This window comes from Oncorhynchus mykiss, chromosome 17 (genome assembly GCF_057628025.1).
Source record: "Oncorhynchus mykiss isolate SJ-2025 chromosome 17, ASM5762802v1, whole genome shotgun sequence".
Classification (NCBI taxonomy): Eukaryota; Metazoa; Chordata; class Actinopteri; order Salmoniformes; family Salmonidae; genus Oncorhynchus; species Oncorhynchus mykiss.
In genome coordinates this window covers 58,311,672-58,328,798 of record NC_143038.1, presented here as the reverse complement: position 1 = coordinate 58,328,798, position 17,127 = coordinate 58,311,672, and the positions used below count along the sequence as shown (strand labels likewise).

General features: G+C 39.5%; 1 protein-coding gene across 1 annotated transcript; it reads right to left on the bottom strand.

The window, feature by feature from the left end:
• Positions 1 to 938: 938 nt before the first annotated feature.
• tfe3b (transcription factor binding to IGHM enhancer 3b) lies at positions 939 to 11,445 on the bottom strand. Its single transcript, XM_021569749.3, has 8 exons — positions 10,315 to 11,445; positions 7,709 to 7,921; positions 7,337 to 7,561; positions 4,364 to 4,475; positions 4,093 to 4,149; positions 3,879 to 3,954; positions 3,546 to 3,693; positions 939 to 3,447 (listed from the first exon to the last, which is right to left on the bottom strand). Exons 2-8 carry the CDS (start codon positions 7,898 to 7,900, stop codon positions 2,995 to 2,997), a joined length of 1,263 nt encoding a protein of 420 aa, XP_021425424.3. The 5' UTR covers positions 7,901 to 7,921; positions 10,315 to 11,445; the 3' UTR covers positions 939 to 2,994.
• Between the last annotated feature and the right edge of the window lie 5,682 nt (positions 11,446 to 17,127).

The window sequence follows — 17,127 nt, the reverse complement described above, 5'->3', positions numbered from 1 at the left end:
GCACTGGCAACATGTTTTTCTAACCAATGACTCAAGGTGGACCACAAGGTGAAAGAGAGCTAACCACATACAGACAACTCGGTGATACTTTATTGCTGATAGGGAGTGAGACTGTTGAAAGAGAGGGTACCACTGCACTCTAAGTATAGTTAATTGAGAGTAGTGATTAACTAAACCATAAATCTGCTCATATACAAATGTACATTTACTTCAGAGCAAAGTGGTGAGTGAGGTGGGGGTGTGGTAAATTATCTGGAGTTCTTGGCAGCAAGGAAGGCATCAGCATTTGAAAGGACAAGCAAAAATAAAATGTTAATAGAAGGATGGTAATATTATGGACAATCGACTGTATGAATTCTACTCATGTAAAATATTGTCAGGATAGGGCACATTTACAGTATGGTTTGATATTCAGAAGTTTACATTTACAGAATTTACATACAATTTGTGTTGCTATCCTTGATATTCAAGAAAAAAATATTTATAATGGAATAAAAGCCATTAAGTCATTCAAATGAATCAACAGAAACACTCTCTCTGGACAATTGCACTCATGTATTGAATATGTATATTTTTAGGTGATTACACTGTACACTCCCCACCTTAATTTTATTACAGTAGTTGGGGGGAAATGAAGCTTTAAGCCTCCTAGCTCTGTCATGCAATCTGCGAAAATCCAGTACAAAGCTCCTGCAAAGCTAGGAGGAACCACAACACTACCATATTGCTTTTACCCATTGAATACATTCCAAATCCAAGGGCCAGTCTGAGAAAGCAGAGGGTATGCAAGAAAAGCATATTTGGAACAATGAAGCCCAACCATAGAGACACAATGCACTCTGAAAACCCTTTTTCCATTGTGAAATATCGTGATTAAATAGACCAAGCATGAAACTGTAATTGCATCACTGCAGTGAAAAGCATTCAACATAGGGAAATGTTTTTTCCTGATTTTTATTTAGTTTAAAATAAACAAACACACCAGACAATAGTGTAGATTTAGACAGGTTACTTATCTGAGCATAGAAAAAGCTAGTAATTCAATACACATTCAAATATAAAAGTGTCCAACAACAATATATTCCCTTTAAGGCTGTTAGAGGTTTGCATTCCAGTAAAAGCAGAACCATAACTGAAAATCAGAACAAAAATATATATTTTTTCTAAATGATTCAAATTATAGGATCTCATATCAAACCACAGCTACATTCAAGTCACAGACAATGAATGAAAAAATTAAATTGTGTGTCAAATCGCCAGTTGGCAACCCATCTTTTAAGGGATTAATTGACACAAACAAACACTACAACTTGCATTAGAAACAGATAATCAGACAGATATTGCATTGTTTGTCTCAAACATTTTCATCTCCAGAAAAAAAAGCCTGCGTTAGGAGAGTACACTGCAGGGATCTTCCTTGACATGGAGGAAAGGCACAATTGTTTCAAGAATGACAAGCATCTGGGAAGCATCAATGGCAATAGATAAAACAGACATGGAAACAAATTCCTAAACATATACAGGTAATGAATGTACTTTTCTTTGAAAAACTTGTCAATACAAATTAAAGAAAGAGTATGAAGGCTAGAGGAGTGATAACCATATACAGATTTCAGTCTCTGGGAAAAACATGGGGAATGTTAGACAGTCCCATGACCATACACATTTTCAGATTAGAGGACTAAGGAAAAGGTAGTGGAAGTAGCGGCAGGGTAGCCTAGTGGTTAGAGCGTTGGACTAGTAACTTAAAGGTTCAAGTTCAAATCTGAACAGGCACTGTTCTTAGGCCGTCATTGAAAATAAGAATTTGTTCTTAACTGACTTGCCTAGTTAAATAAAGGTAAAAAAATAAAACATGTAAAAAAAGAGTTAGAGGCCAAGTCTATGTGACTTGGCCTTGGAAACCAGCTATATAAATCTTATTCAACATTATCATATCATCACAAATGACCATCTCAGAAATAGATTACTGCACACAACCCAGTACATGTTTTTGCAACACAAACACACATGTAGCATGCAGTGTTTCAGAGATTAACATACGTTAAAGCTATACGTCCATTTACTATATAACAATATATAACACACCCATATTATGACTTAAATATATTACCATTCTGTGAAAGGTGACCTGCTTTGGCTAACTAGCTGCAGTAGCTTTTGTTTTACTTCTCTCCTTCTCTTGGTCATTGTTAGTTGAGTTACTGGCCAGCTGTACAACCATTCAACAGACAAAAGCGTTAAAAGTAAATGCATAGACAACAGAAAAAGTCACAACAACATGTTTTGAAAGTAAATGAAAGATACAGTAAATCTAGATTTTTTTTTTTTTTACAGGTTATCAAATATGTTTTTTTAGACAAACCTTCTGAGATGTGTAAAAATAGACAGACTTTAAGCTAACAAATCCTGATTCAAGTCAGTTAAAAAATATCTCAATTCAATAGCACACCCGTTATGTAGTTCATGCCAGTTTCACTAAATAGATACAAGAACCTCATTGCTCTCACAAAAGTTGCAAAGTGCACAAAGTATACGCTCTATAAGGACCAATAACGTACTTGATTAAACCACCACTATTTCCTCTTTAATTTCTCTACAGGGAACTCTTGGTTGAGTTGAGGCTTGCAAGAAACAGAACAAAAATCAATGTCCATAGTCCATATCCAAAAACTAATTTTACTATTTTCTATTTGAAAATGATTGCATTACTATTGATTCATGTACCGAAAAGCTTTTTTCTTTTTCTAAGATCAGGGACCGATATTAACTTGGTAAGAGAGGAAAGGATTGTCATTTATTTTGTACTGATGCATGATTCAGATCAAAGTCCTGTTTAGTTAAACGATTGGCTGTTTGTTTTAAAGCAGAGTCCAGTGCCATTTGCAGTGTTTTAACTGGGGGCTCTTATTTTCCTGTGCTCCTCCTCCTTCCCTAGCCCTCTCATTCCCTAAATCCCTTCTCTCTCGATCAGCTTGACGCTAATAAGACCCTTTACAAGTCCTCCTCCATGCTGAAGCTGCTCCTACGACTGCTGGTCTTTGAGGCACCTGGTGACACAAAAAACAGTGGGTCCACCCTCTCAGGGGACCGTGTGCACCCCTCATCCATGACAATGTCCCCCAACCCCACGCCTGGGAACAGCCCAGCATTGGAGGGGTCATCCAGCTCGGCAAAGCGCAGACTGCCCAGGTCGAGGGGGCTGCCTATGGTCACACCCGCAGGGGAGTCAGAGGAGGGTGGAGAGAGGAAGGAGGTAGGGATGGGTTGTGCCATGGCTGCATCACCCAGGCTGAGAAAGGTTTGGGAGCAGGCTACTCCAGTTCTGGGCCCAAGTATATGACCTCCCTGCTGAAGGTGCTGCTGCTGGAGGAAGGAGGGGTCTGAACTCAGACCATAGGACATCGGGCTGGAGAGTCCATGAAGCTGAGCCTGCACTTCCAACTCCTTCACAAAATAACAATAACAGAAATAAGGGAACATTAGTAGCAATCACTAAATACATTTTATGATAGCATTTCTTACTTTTTTCTCCAAAAACTGACCTGGATGCGCAGCATCAAGCAGTGGTTAGCATGTTCCAGCTTCTTCTGACGCATCTCTACCTCCTTGGCTCTCTGCTGCTCCTTCTGCAGCTTCCTGATGTAGTCCACTGAGGCCTTCAGAATGGTGCCCTTATTCCAGCGCAACTCCCTACAGCCATGAGAGAAGGTTGTTAAAGAGGAATATCAAATCTGTTCCAAATTGAATATTGCTTTTCATGGCCAAAATAATAACTGTAATTGAGATTTCCTATAATTATTTTGTGTCAATAGCACAACTGATTAATTCATCCAAAGTAAATGTCCTGAATAAGAATTAAAGAATGACAAACTCACGAGTCCCTTGAATGGGGTATTATGGACCCCAGCTCTGTTATGCGGTCATTGATGTTAAACCTCCGCTTCCTCTCAACTGTCAAGAGAAACAGAGAGATTTGTAGACAAAGAGATTGAGAAATTAAACTCACTGCCACTCCAAGAGGAACAAGAGTTGGCTAGCATCATAGTGGGGTAAGAACAATACAGAAGTGAGTAAAAAGCTTTGACTCACTGAGGTTATGGTTGTCTTTCTTCTGTCTCTCTTTCACCCGAGCTTTGTTATCTGCATCTTAAACATAACATATACTTTGGAGGTGCTGCCGTGCAATCTAAAAACCAATTATCTTACTATTTATACAAGTTACAATTGAACCTTCCCCTCTCAATAAAATGGAAAGTTACTTAGGACATTACATAAGAAGTGTATAATCCAAACAAACATGCTCATCTCCAGAGCTATATAAAATAAGGATCAGGGGCCTAGTAAAGGAAAAAGACTATACCAGAGTATTCCCTTTTAATATTGGTTAGATCCACAGGGCAGGAGTTGCTGACAGTGTGGGTAGGTGCTGCCATTCCAGGACTATGGTTAACTTCCAGGAGGTTCCAGGGGAGCTGTAAGAAACAGGGAAACCCCTGCATTAACAACAAAGCAAACAATGTTGAATACTAACAACCTGGATGAGCTTCTTGAGGAAACGAATTAAACTAAAATTAATTAATTCACATTTTGTATTGTATTACATTTTCTTATCCTTTGTGTACCAGAATACTATACTATACTATACTATTTAAGTATCATAACTGTCAAAACAAAAGGATAATGGTAGTTCAACACCCTATATTCCCAAAAAATCTAATTTAAAAAAATCTTTATGTTGTCTGTAGCTTGTGAGGTGTGGAAACTACTTGCTGCTTTTCTGTATTTTGTTTTGTTGCTTTATGTGTTATGTTGCTGTCTGCGTGCTATGTGTTGCTTGTCCTATGTTGCTCTGCATGTGCTCACTGTTTGTCTGTATTGTTATTGCTTTTAATAACCTGCCCAGGGACTGCGGTTGAAAATTAGCCGGCTGGCAAAAACCGACACTTTTACTGAAACATTTACTGTGCACTGTTCCCTGTATTTTTTTAAAAATAAAATTAAAATAACATGTTTATGTACTAACATCTCTTGTAAGAACTATCCTGGTAGAAATAGAACATGTATAAGCTACACCATATTGTATTACTGTACTATATTTGACCTACAAGGATACTAAATTACTATATCACAGGTTGGTTGGCTTATAAAGAACATAACTTCTAGCAAGTCATCGCAATTTCGTATAGGCCTAATAACCTTGTAGAACCTTCGATTAACAGTTATCCAAAAGCATTAGCGCATTTGAAACAAACAAATCTAATAAGTGTTGAGGTAGGCTATAAATCCTGATAAATGTGAGAGAAATGGCTAAATGTCCATTCTCCTTAACAATGCCATTTTGCTACCTTACAACACGATTGATTTACCTCAATGTTCTCGCTTTTTTCCCCCCATGCTCCTGAAGCAAAACCAAAATCCTAATTTTCTGATGCCGGGCGCAATCTCTTCAACCCTTTCCCTATAACAACTTGACTGTTAAAATAGTTGCAGAATTTTCAGAACCTTCTTTACATTGTCCACCATTCCAACTTCACACGCTGCCATGCCCTGCATGCTTTGTCCTACTCTCCTCTCTCCTGGTTGCTACCCCACCCAGACAACACTGGCTTGACGAGTCCTAGTGAAGTGCCAGAAGTGTATGTTTACTCCTACAGCACCACCGAATTCCAGTTTGAGAATATCAACAAAGACAACAGATATAGCAAGATAATTCCAAGAATGACAGGCTGGTTGTTAATTGCATTTCACTGAATGATTGGATTAGCCCAAGTGCAATGGACAAAAACACTGATAAATACACATTTCCACATACTGTACTAGGCAGCTGTAGCCCCAATTCAATTCATGTCATGAAATCGTCACTGAAACTTGATTCAAGGCTGATGATATCATCAATTACACCATCTATCTGGAAAGATACACAGACACCCAATCAATACATAGAATAACTTATCAGCTTCATAGAACACCCAATAAAAGAGACTTCTGAGACTTACATTTCCCTCACTAACTCATCCCTCATCAACTATCTGAGCAGCTAACCAATCGTTGCGCTGTACATTGTCCATCTGTAAATAGCCCACCCAATCTACCTACCTCATCCCCATATTGTTTTTATTTACTTTGCTGCTCTTTTGCACACCAGTATCACTACTTACAAACCATCATCTGCTCATCTATCACTCTGGTGTTAATCTGCTAAATTGTAATTACTTTGCTAATATGGCCTATTTATTGCCTTACCTCCTCACGCCATTTACACACACTGTATATAGACTTTCTTTTTTTCCTACTGTATTATTGACTGTACGCTTGTTTATTCCATGTGTAACTCTGTTTTGTTGTTTCTGTCGCACTGCTTTGCTTTATCTTGGACAGGTCTCAGTTGTAAATGAGAACTTGTTCTCAACTGGCCTACCTGGTTAAATAAAGTTTAAATTTAAAAATAAATTTAAAAAAAATATATATATATATATATATATATATATATATATATATATTTTAAATATGAAACGTTAAAGGCCAGCTTGAATTTACATATATTCAATTATTTATTTGAAACATGTAGGGGAGGAACACTGACACAAATCAAGTCATTATCTTGCCCTTATGAAGCATGATTTCAAAGCAAAGGCGTGTGTGTAAGAGAGGTGCAGATATCATTAAGCTGCCAGTGTAGTATTTAACAGAAGACTGTGACACCAAGCCAACAAGGGCAAGATAACAAAGGCATGCATCCTAGTTGTGAGACCTCAAGCATGTCACAACAGAACAAACAAAAAAGTAATTAAGAAATAAGTGACCAGCAGTCTAGACATTTAGCCTAAACTTTCATTGAAAATACAGTACCAGTCAAAAGTTGAGGGTTCGGAGGGTTTTTCTTTATTTGTTTTCTACATTGTAGAATAGTAGTGAAGATATCACAACTATGAAATAACACAAATGGAATCATGTAGTAAACAAAAAAAGTGTTTAAAAAAATAGAAATATATTTTATATTTGAGATTCTTCAAAGTCGCCACACTTTGCCTTTCTTGCAAGTTCCAAACCCAACAATGCAGTAATCAATATCAATGTAGCACTAAACATAACATAAGGTAGAACAAAAACACATGAGAAAGTAATATGCTATATAATGTTTCTTGCAAGCCAATGTGAGTGGTGTATTGCAGTGTAATGGTCTTCAGTCATACTACATACATTTGCATTTTAGACATTTAGCAGCCGTACTTATCCAGAGTGACTTACAGTAGTGAGTGCATACATTTTTCATACTGCTCCCCCGTGGGAATCGAACACAAAAGCTCTACCAACTGAACCACATGGGACATACCTCCTCTTTGTTGGATCCCAGGTTGTGTGAAGCCATGGAGCTGTTGGGAACACTGCGGGCTATGGGATCCATCTCAGGGGCAGAGCTAGACAGGGCCAGGGGAGACACACCCAGGGTCTGAATTGCCACCTTATTGCAGAGGGTGGCAGAGAGATGCTGCTTCACCTGCTGCCTCTGAGACTGCTGGATGTGAAACTTGGTGGGGTTCTCCAGGTGGGTCTGCACCTATCAGATTGAAAATATAGAACATGTCAGTCAAACAGCGAACAGAGAATGACAACTTAGTATGGAGGTTATACGCAGCAATTTAATGGTGTAGCAAGCCATGCTGGTGTAGTTCCTCTGGAGAAGCCTTTAGAAGTGGAGCCTCACCTTCAAAACCTCCACGGGCACCTGTGCGGAAAGAGGGCGAGCAGCTATTGGGGGCAGAGTGACAGCGACAGCAGGGGTGGAGTCAGTTGCCCTGAGCTGAGCCACAGAGGCCTGCTCCTGGGCCTCCTGTCTCTCTTGCTCCTGGGCTTGTTCTCGCATCAGCTGCTGCCGAAGCAACAAGCGTGACGACATGGCTCAGAGTTCGGTTGCAGCCTGGATTCAAAAAGGAGAGGGAAGAGAGGTGAGATGTCCAACAGGACAACGACCCTAAGCACACAGCCAAAACAATGCAGCAGTGGCTTCGGGACAAGTCTCTGAATGTCCTTGAGTGGCCCAGCCAGAGCCCGGACTTGAACCCAATCAAACAACTCTGGAGAGAACTGAAAATAGCTGTGCAGGAATGCTCCCCATCCAACCTGACCAAACTTGAGAGGATCTACAGAGGTATTGGGAGAAAATCCCAATACAGGTGTGCCAAATTTGTTGTGTCAAACTCAAGAAGACGCTAATCTGTAATTGCTGCCAAAGGTACGTCAAAGTAAAGATTCTGAATACTTATGTATAAAATTATAAATTATTATTTACATTTGCTAACATTTCTAAACTTGTTTTTGCCTTGTCATTATGGGGTATTGTGTATAGATTGAGGGGGGGAAACAAATTAATCAATTTTAGAATAAGGCTGTAACATAAAATGTAGTAAAATTCAAGGGGTCTGAATGCACTGTATATGCCAATACTCTCATCACAGTAAGAAGTGAACAATTCTGCCTCTCCAGCTAGTGCAGGATCAATGAGTTTGCCAGCTAACTTGTCCAAATATGTGGCCTACTGTATTAGCATCAAATAGCCCCCGCGATATGCAACAAATATACACAACAAAGGCTAACTTTTTCAAACAGAAATTTGCATCCTGTAGCACAAATTCCAAAATGTAAAGTCCATGAAGAATAAGAGCACCTCCTCCCAACTGCCCACTGCACTGAGGCTAGGAAACATTGTCACCACCGATAAATTGGAGATAATCGAGAATTTCAGTAAGCATTTTTCTACGGCTGGCCATGCTTTCCACCTGGCTACCTTCTACCTCGGCCAACAACTCTGTACCCCCCGCAGCAACTTGCCCAAGCCCCCCCCCCCCCCCCCCCGCTTCTCCTTCACCCAAATCCAGATAGCTGATGTTTTGAAAGAGCTGGCACAATCTGGACCCCTATAAATCAGGTGGGCTAGACAGTCTGGACCCTCTCTTTCTAAAATAATCCACCGCAATTGTTGCAACCCCTATTACTAGCCTGTTCAAACTCTCTTTCGTATCGTCTGATATCTCTAAAGATTGGAAAGCTGCCGCGGTCATCCCCTTCTTCAAAGGGGGACACACTCTAGGACCAAACTGTTAAATACCTCTATCCACCCTGCCCCGCCTTTCTAAAGTCTTCAAAAGCCAAGTTAACAAACAGATCACAGACCATTACAAAAACCACCGTACATTCTCCCCTATGCAATCTAGTTTAGGAGCTGGCCATGTGAGCACCTCAGTCACGCTCAAGGTCCTAAACAATATCATAACCGCCATTGATAAAAAACAGTACTCTGCAGCAGTCTTCATCGACCTGGCCAAGGCTTTTGACTCTTTCAATCACCGCATTCTTATCGGCAGACTCAATGGCCTTGGCTTCTAAAATGACTGCCTCGCCTGGTTCACCAACTACTTCTCATATAGAGTTCAGTGTGTCAAATCGGAGAGCCTGTTGTCCGGACCTCTGGCAGTCTCTATGGGGGTGCCACAGGGTTCAATTCTCAGGCCAACTCTTTTCCCTGTATATATCAATGATGTCGCGCTTGCTGCTGGTGATTCCCTGATCCACCTCTATGCAGACGACACAATTCTGTATACTTCTGGCCCTTTTGAGACTGTGCTAAACCTCCAGACAAGCTTCAATGGCATACAACACTCCTTCCGTGCCCTCCAACTGCTCTTAAATGCTAGTAAAACTAAATGCATGCTTTTCAACCGATCGCTGCCGGCACCTGCCCGCCCGACTAGCATCACTACTCTGGACGGTTCTGACTTAGAATATGTGGACAACTATAAATACCTAGGTGTCTGGCTAGACTGTAAACTCTCCTTCCATGCTCACATTAAGCATCTCCAATCCAAAATTAAATATAGAATCAGCTTCCTATTTCGCAACAAAGCCTCCTTCACTCATGCCACCAAACATACCCTCATAAAACTGACGATCCTACTGATCCTTGACTTCGGCAATGTAATTTACAAAATAGTCTCCAACACTACTCAGCAAATTAGATGTAGTCTATCACAGTGCCATCCGTTTTGTCACCAAAGCCCCATATACCACCCACCACTGCGACCTGTATGCTCTCGTTGCCAAATCCACGCCTTATCTCAGCTTACTGATCAGAACTAAGTTAGCCGTGACAACTGTTAATCAGAATGCTTGATTGAGCCCAATAATATACTAAAGAAGTCTACTCCATTAGTCCAAGGAATTAAACGTGAATAGATTCTCAACTGAAGTACGGTTCTAGAAGCAAAGCCCTCTACTTTCATGTCACACTTTCAGAAATGAAAAATATACACTTACTTTACACAGTTGAAAGTTGACCATTTTTCAGTTACAATATGTTTGTGGCATCCTTCCGTTACACACAGGTGTTCAGAGATGCCGATAGCTAATTAGCACAGGTAGTCGCCGACTTTGTAAACAAGCGATGTAAAATGGAAATATGGCCGTGTAGAAATGCTAGCCATAAAGTCTATAGTTATTTAACCTTTTTGTGTTTAGAAAATTATTTTTCACGGATATCAAAGTTACGTTCCATATTTTTTTCCAAAACTGTATCGCTTGCGAGTGGTACTTGCGTTTAGACAGAGCTTCCGCCACAGTCTGAGCGGGCACATAGGATATAACGTTACATTGAATTAATTAACTAGTTTGATTCCAGTTCAATAATTGAACAATCCGTATTTGAAATCACTTGCAGTGACTGATTAACGTTAGAAAATTAGTAAAAAGTGAAACGGGTTCTACTGGCATGACAGGCTGCCTAGTTAGGCCATACCGATGTTAGCTAGCTAAGGTTACAAAATAATGAATTAAGACTGTCGTTATGCAAAGATCTTCCTGTGCCCAGGCGTTGCTGACGCCTGAAACCATTGCAGAGCAGCGTTGCTGACGCCTGAAACCATTGCAGAGCAGCGTTGCTGACGCCTGAAACCATTGCAGAGCAGCGTTGCTGACGCCTGAACCATTGCAGTGCAGCGTTGCTGACGCCGGCCAGATTTGACATCGCATGGAAACGTTAGTTAGGTATTTTACGTATCAGATAACCACATACGCTATTGCAATCTGTCATTCACTGACACGACAAAAAAAAATACATTTTTTTATTTCAAATATTTCAGAGAATATCAGTCACCATTGTGGCAGAACAGGCTAAAGTAGCTATCTTTGCTTGCTAACGTACAGACCAGCTAGTTACCATATCGAAACAGGACGTTTTGTCAACTTGACGAGTTTAAAAAAAATAACTGACTGGATAATTCGTTATTTGTCAGCTCTGCATTTCGCGTTCAATATCGATTTCTGGCGAGCCAGCTCTCGCTAATAATGTGCTGATTACGGAATGTAAAATTAATTCAGAAAACATAGCAACGGAGTTGGCTTGTCAATGATGCTGCTGCACGGACCCGTACGCCAGCAACACCTAATTTCAAACGTTCTGTTTAATGTCATCAAAATAAGTCCCTTCTTTTGGTAAATGAGTAAAACATCACAGTACACTTGTTATTACTGTCGTTTTCCAGGAAGAGCCATTTATTTATTAAATGAACCCGACCCAATATCAAATGTTACTTATAACCAAAACTACACTGTTGTAACGACATTGTCCTGTTCGGGAAAAAAGTAAGCCAATTTTATATGCTGGTAGGTGAAAAGGCTTTCCAAAAGTTCAATCAGAAATGTTTGGGTGAGACAATTTGAAACACGATATAAAGCAATTTGTGGTATTAGAACAGCAAATTAAAATGTCTAAGTTTACTTAAACTATTACACAGTGGTTGCTTCAGTAAATTAAACCAATAGTCTCCTAAATAGTTTGCTTCTCAAATCAATATTTGTTTTATATGCACAGAACACACATGGACTTCGTTGAAACACTTTAAAGACACACCCTCTTCCACTTACACTCGCCTTATGACCTTGGGGGAATCCCCGTCGTCATCTTGGCGGGCATTCCAAATGATTAGCCAAGCAAGGGAATGTTGCAACATAAGCCCCCCAGCCCTCGTTTTTGTCAGATTTGTGAGTCTACAATTATGTTCGCTCCGTGGCCTGAAGCTCCCCATAATTCAATTCTCAACGATTGTACATTGGTTAAGAAAAGTCCGCCAAAAATGTAAACCTCAACGTCAATATGGAGTCAACATAAAAGTAAAAACAAATCAGTTAAATTGTGCTACTAATGCACATGACGGCACAAACACGTATCGTAAAACATTTTCCTTCTACAGAAGTTCTAGCTAGGCAGACTAAAGTTAGCAAATTAATTTGCTAGCTATCATACAGTAGGCATACATTCATAATTATATATTTAATGTACAGTAGACATGCACTCATAATTGACAGTAGCACTAATAAAGCGCCCACAAGCTACCGGTAGCTGAAAACTTTTTATGTTTTATTAATAACAAATCAATACATAAAGCACATGAGGGAACACAAGCATACATAGATTACAAACAATAGACAATCGAGCTAGGGGGTACAATATCACATTACAATTACACAAGTACCTTTAAGGGACATGCATATACTTACAATTCTAACAGCTTTTTTGTTAGTAGAGCATTTAACCGTCTTAAAATACAGTTCAATTTCTTTTTGTAGGGTACGAAAATGTGGTTTTCTGTTTGTAAATGTACATTTGTGTATATTCAATTTGACCAAAAGAATAATGAAATTAATTACATAAAAATGATTCCGCTTATTTCTATTGTATGTAAAGAATCCAAACAGTACATCTCTCCACAATAGTGTAAAATCTTCATAAATGTGTTCAATTATAAATCTACTGATGTCTGGCCACAGTTTTCTTACATGCATACAATGCCAAAAAAGATACAAAACTGTTTCTGGGTGGTCATCACAAAAGGAGCCATTTGAGTTGATGTTTTCCTTAAACTTCTTCATATAGTGGTTGGCAGAATAATATTTATGAATAATTTTAAAGGAAACTTCCTTAATTTTGTTAACAAGTAGGTATGTGTGTGGCAACATCCAAACTTTTTTCCAACAGATATTGTCAATAAATCCATTCCAATAAGGCATGACATAAGGTATGTCAACATGTCTCAGCCTCCAGTATTTATGCTGCAGTAGTTTATGTGTCGGGGGGCTAGGGTCAGTTTGTTATATCTGGAGTACTTCTCCTGTCCTATTCGGTGTCCTGTGCGTTCTCTAATGCCCCAGGACTACCTGACATGATGACTCCTTGCTGTCCCCAGTCCACCTGGCCGTGCTGCTGCTCCAGTTTCAACTGTTCTGCCTTATTATTATTCGACCATGCTGGTCATTTATGAACATTTGAACATCTTGGCCATGTTCTGTTATAATCTCCACCCCGCACAGCCAGAAGAGGACTGGCCATCCCACATAGCCTGGTTCCTCTCTAGGTTTCTTCCTAGGTTTTGGCCTTTCTAGGGAGTTTTTCCTAGCCACCGTGCTTCTACTGTTGCTTCTACACCTGCATTGCTTGCTGTTTGGGGTTTTAGGCTGGGTTTCTGTACAGCACTTTGAGATATCAGCTGATGTACGAAGGGCTATATAAATAAATTTGATTTGAACATCCTGCTGAAACAAGGATCGTATCGCTCTGTTGTTGAATGGACCAAAATATACATTTTTTTCCTACTGATGAGTCAACAGGGTCAACAGAAGGTAGGCTCTGAGGGTCAGGTCTTGACATGTTCCTGAATAACATAGCAACACCTGAGGGAATGGCATCTAAAACAATTGCAAAATCTTTAGGTGTTACAGGGACCTTGTAAAGTGATAACAATTCTTTATAACTGAGTAAAAGACCCTCTGCATTTACCAGTTGGCTCACCAATAGGATATTACTTCGGAACCAATATTCTAAAAACAGAGAGGTATTTTTATACAATATATCCCGATTATTCCATATATAATATCTGTGTGGAGAAAAATTGTGTTTATTAATTAAGGACCATGACAAGAAAACCTGCCGATGAAAAGCAGAAAGTTTCACTGGAACTTTGTCAATATTATAATTGCAAAACAACATGAAGTTAAGGCCACCAAAAGTAGAGAAGACATGATGAGGAATACAATTCCAGATAGAAGTGGGTCTTCTTAGGAATTGTTTTATCCAATTGATCTTAAAAGTATTATTTAAAGTAGTAAAGTCCAGAAAATTCAGTCCACCATTCTCATAAGTGTTCATTACAACAGTTTTCCTAATGTAATGGGTACGGTTTCTCCAAAGAAAGTTGAAAAGCATCTGGTCTATCTCCTTGCTTATTTTACGGTCAAGATATAAAGATAGAGCACCATATGTTAGTCTAGAGATACCTTCAGCCTTGGTTATTAGGGGACTCTACCTTTTAAAGATAAGTCCCTCTGTAGCCATTGATTTAGCTTCTTCTGGGGGTTTTTAATAAGAGGGTTAAAATTTAGTAAGCCTCTAGACTTCTGATCCTTTGTAATGGTTATGCCTAAATATGTAAGTTCTTCTTTTACTGGAATACCATAATATGAAGGTGTCACACAATCTTTGACAGCTATGAGTTCACATTTATTAATGTTAAGATATAGACCAGATGCTTTGGAAAAGGATTGTATCGCATTGATCGATATGTGAATTTGTTTTAATTCCTCTCTTTAACTCAAATCTAGGTGAGGTGCCATATTTCAATTTGATAGAGCTGTTACCATTTGCATAGAGAGTTTTAATAGCCTTACAGAAAAAAATCCCCAAAGCCAAGTCTCTCAAGGGAGTGGAAGAGAAACTGATGCTCTACTGTGTCAAATGCTTTATAAAAATCTAAAAATAATATGAAGCTGTCCTCAGTTATTAGGTCTGAGTAGTCAAGTACGTCTAATACTAGTCTGACATTGTTAGAAATATGTCAGAGGTCAGCTGGGGACCTCTGAGAAAGGGAAGTTATCTTAATGATCATCTTTTCCTCCTCAGCTCTTCTGGTCTTAGCAAGATTACTACCATATTTTCTAAGATATTTGGACACCTCAAATTTAAAGAGCTCCCAGTTCTTGCAATAAGATTTTTCTTCACAAACCCTTTCCCAAAAGTGTGAGAGCAGATCTTTAACCTCAAATGTAACTATATCATTATTTAATAATGAGCTATTTAGCTTCCAGTAGGATGCTCTACCAAGGTTCGTATCAGGGGTAAATATTTTGATATCAATGTAAATAGCCCTATGGTCTGTGAGGGGAGTAGTACAAATATTTGTAGTAACACACTCACTATCAATACATTTGGATATAAGCCAAAAATCTATTCTGGATTGTCTGGAGCCTGTTTTGTTACTCCAAGTGAATGATCTTTCGGCCGGAAACCTCTCTCTCCATATATCAGTAAGATCAAACTTTTCCATAAAAAGTATTAAACCCTAATTCTGATTGGTTGGCCTACCTGGGGGCCATCTATCAGTTGAATTATCTATTGTAATGTTAAAGTCCCCTCCTATCAATAATAACGAATTGGGAAATCTAGATAACCAATGAAGTATATGTTTCTCTATAGATTCAAGCAACTCATCATTCTCATGTTTGGTGTTGTACCCGTAGAAGTGTACAGTAATGAGTGTAATGTCATTGTAACTGATCATTCTCATGTTTGGTGTTGTACCCGTAGAAGTGTACAGTAATGAGTGTAATGTCATTGTAACTGATCATTCTCGTGTTTGGTGTTGTACCCGTAGAAGTTTACAGTAATGAGCGTAATGTCATTGTAACTGATCACAAGACAAATAAAGTGACCAAAGGGGTCACATTCCGAGTGTAGAATATTACCACCAAAGGTATTTTTCATTGTAGTGACACCGACGGAGCGTTCAGATCCATGGGAAAGCCAAATATCGTTGCCCCACTGTGACCTCCAGAAGTTGGCATCAGCCAAAATTGAGTGAGACTCTTGAAAAAAGCAAAAATCTGTTCGAAATTGTTTAGCAAATAAAAATAAGGCCTTGCGCTTCACACTGTTTCGTAACAGCATAGCATTAAGAGATAATATAGACAAAGACAAAACAACAAAGATTATATAAAAGTATAAACTGTAGTAGGATGAGTCAAAGACGTAGGAGCAGTGAACGTAAACGATAAGGAACCGAGATCTGCACCATTTCAGGGGCCGCACAGAGTACATGGAGGGCTGTGCGGCCCCCCAAAGAAATGCCACCCCACACCATGACATTTAATGTTTTAGTCTTTTTTTAAGATTCAGGTAAACCATGTGCAGCACCAGGAATCCATGTACTCGCCAGAGGTAGCCTGGCTGCCATTAGGTACCGAGATGAGATCCTCAGACACCTTGTGAGACCATATGCTGGTGTGGTTGGCCCTGGGTTCCTCCTAATGCAAGACAATGCTAGACCTCATGTGGCTGGAGTGTGTCAGCAGTTCCTGCAAGAGGAAGGCATTGATGCTATGGACTGGCCCGCCCGTTCCCCAGACCTGAATCCAATTGAGCACATCTGGGACATCATGTCTCGCTCCATCCACCAACGCCACGTTGCAGGGACTGTCCAGGTACAGGGACTGTCCAGGAGTCCCGCCACCTCATCAGGAGCATGCCCAGGCGTTGTAGGGAGGTCATACAGGCATGTGGAGGCCACACACACTACCGAGCCTCATTTTGACTTGTTTTAAGGACATTATATCAAAGTTGAATCAGCCTGTAGTGTGGTTTTCCACTTTAATTTTGAGTGTGACTCCAAATCCAGACCTCCATGGGTTGATAAATTTGATTTCCATTGATAATTGTGTGATTTTGTTGTCAGCACATTCAACTATGTAAAGAAAAAAGTATTTAATAAGAATATTTCATTCATTCAGATCTAGGATGTGTTATTTTAGTGTTCCCTTTATTTTTTTGAGCAGTGTATATACTTGTGTTCCCACATGTACTTCCTGTATTGATTTGTTGTTAATAAAAATAAAAATCATTCAGAAGAATCATCAGAAGTGTCCACTTAATTTGAGGGCTGAGGGGATAGGGTGTGTCTTAAGTGTTTTGACCACCGTGGTGGTACACCGTTCAATTGAGGACAGACTAACTGAACAAAGCCATCTGCTGGTGTGTTTAGGTGAAATGCTACATCTACGTAGAACTCAGCTGAATGCTACAGTGGT

Excerpts from the sequence above, each read along its gene's own strand:
- tfe3b (XM_021569749.3), bottom strand. The coding sequence starts at position 7,900 with ATGTCGTCACGCTTGTTGCTTCGGCAGCAGCTGATGCGAGAACAAGCC. Across the intron at positions 7,562-7,708 it reads TGCCCGTGGAGGTTTTGAAG|GTGCAGACCCACCTGGAGAA; the intron begins GTGAGGCTCCAC and ends TCAATCTGATAG. Across the intron at positions 4,150-4,363 it reads TATTAAAAGGGAATACTCTG|ATGCAGATAACAAAGCTCGG; the intron begins GTATAGTCTTTT and ends GTTATGTTTAAG.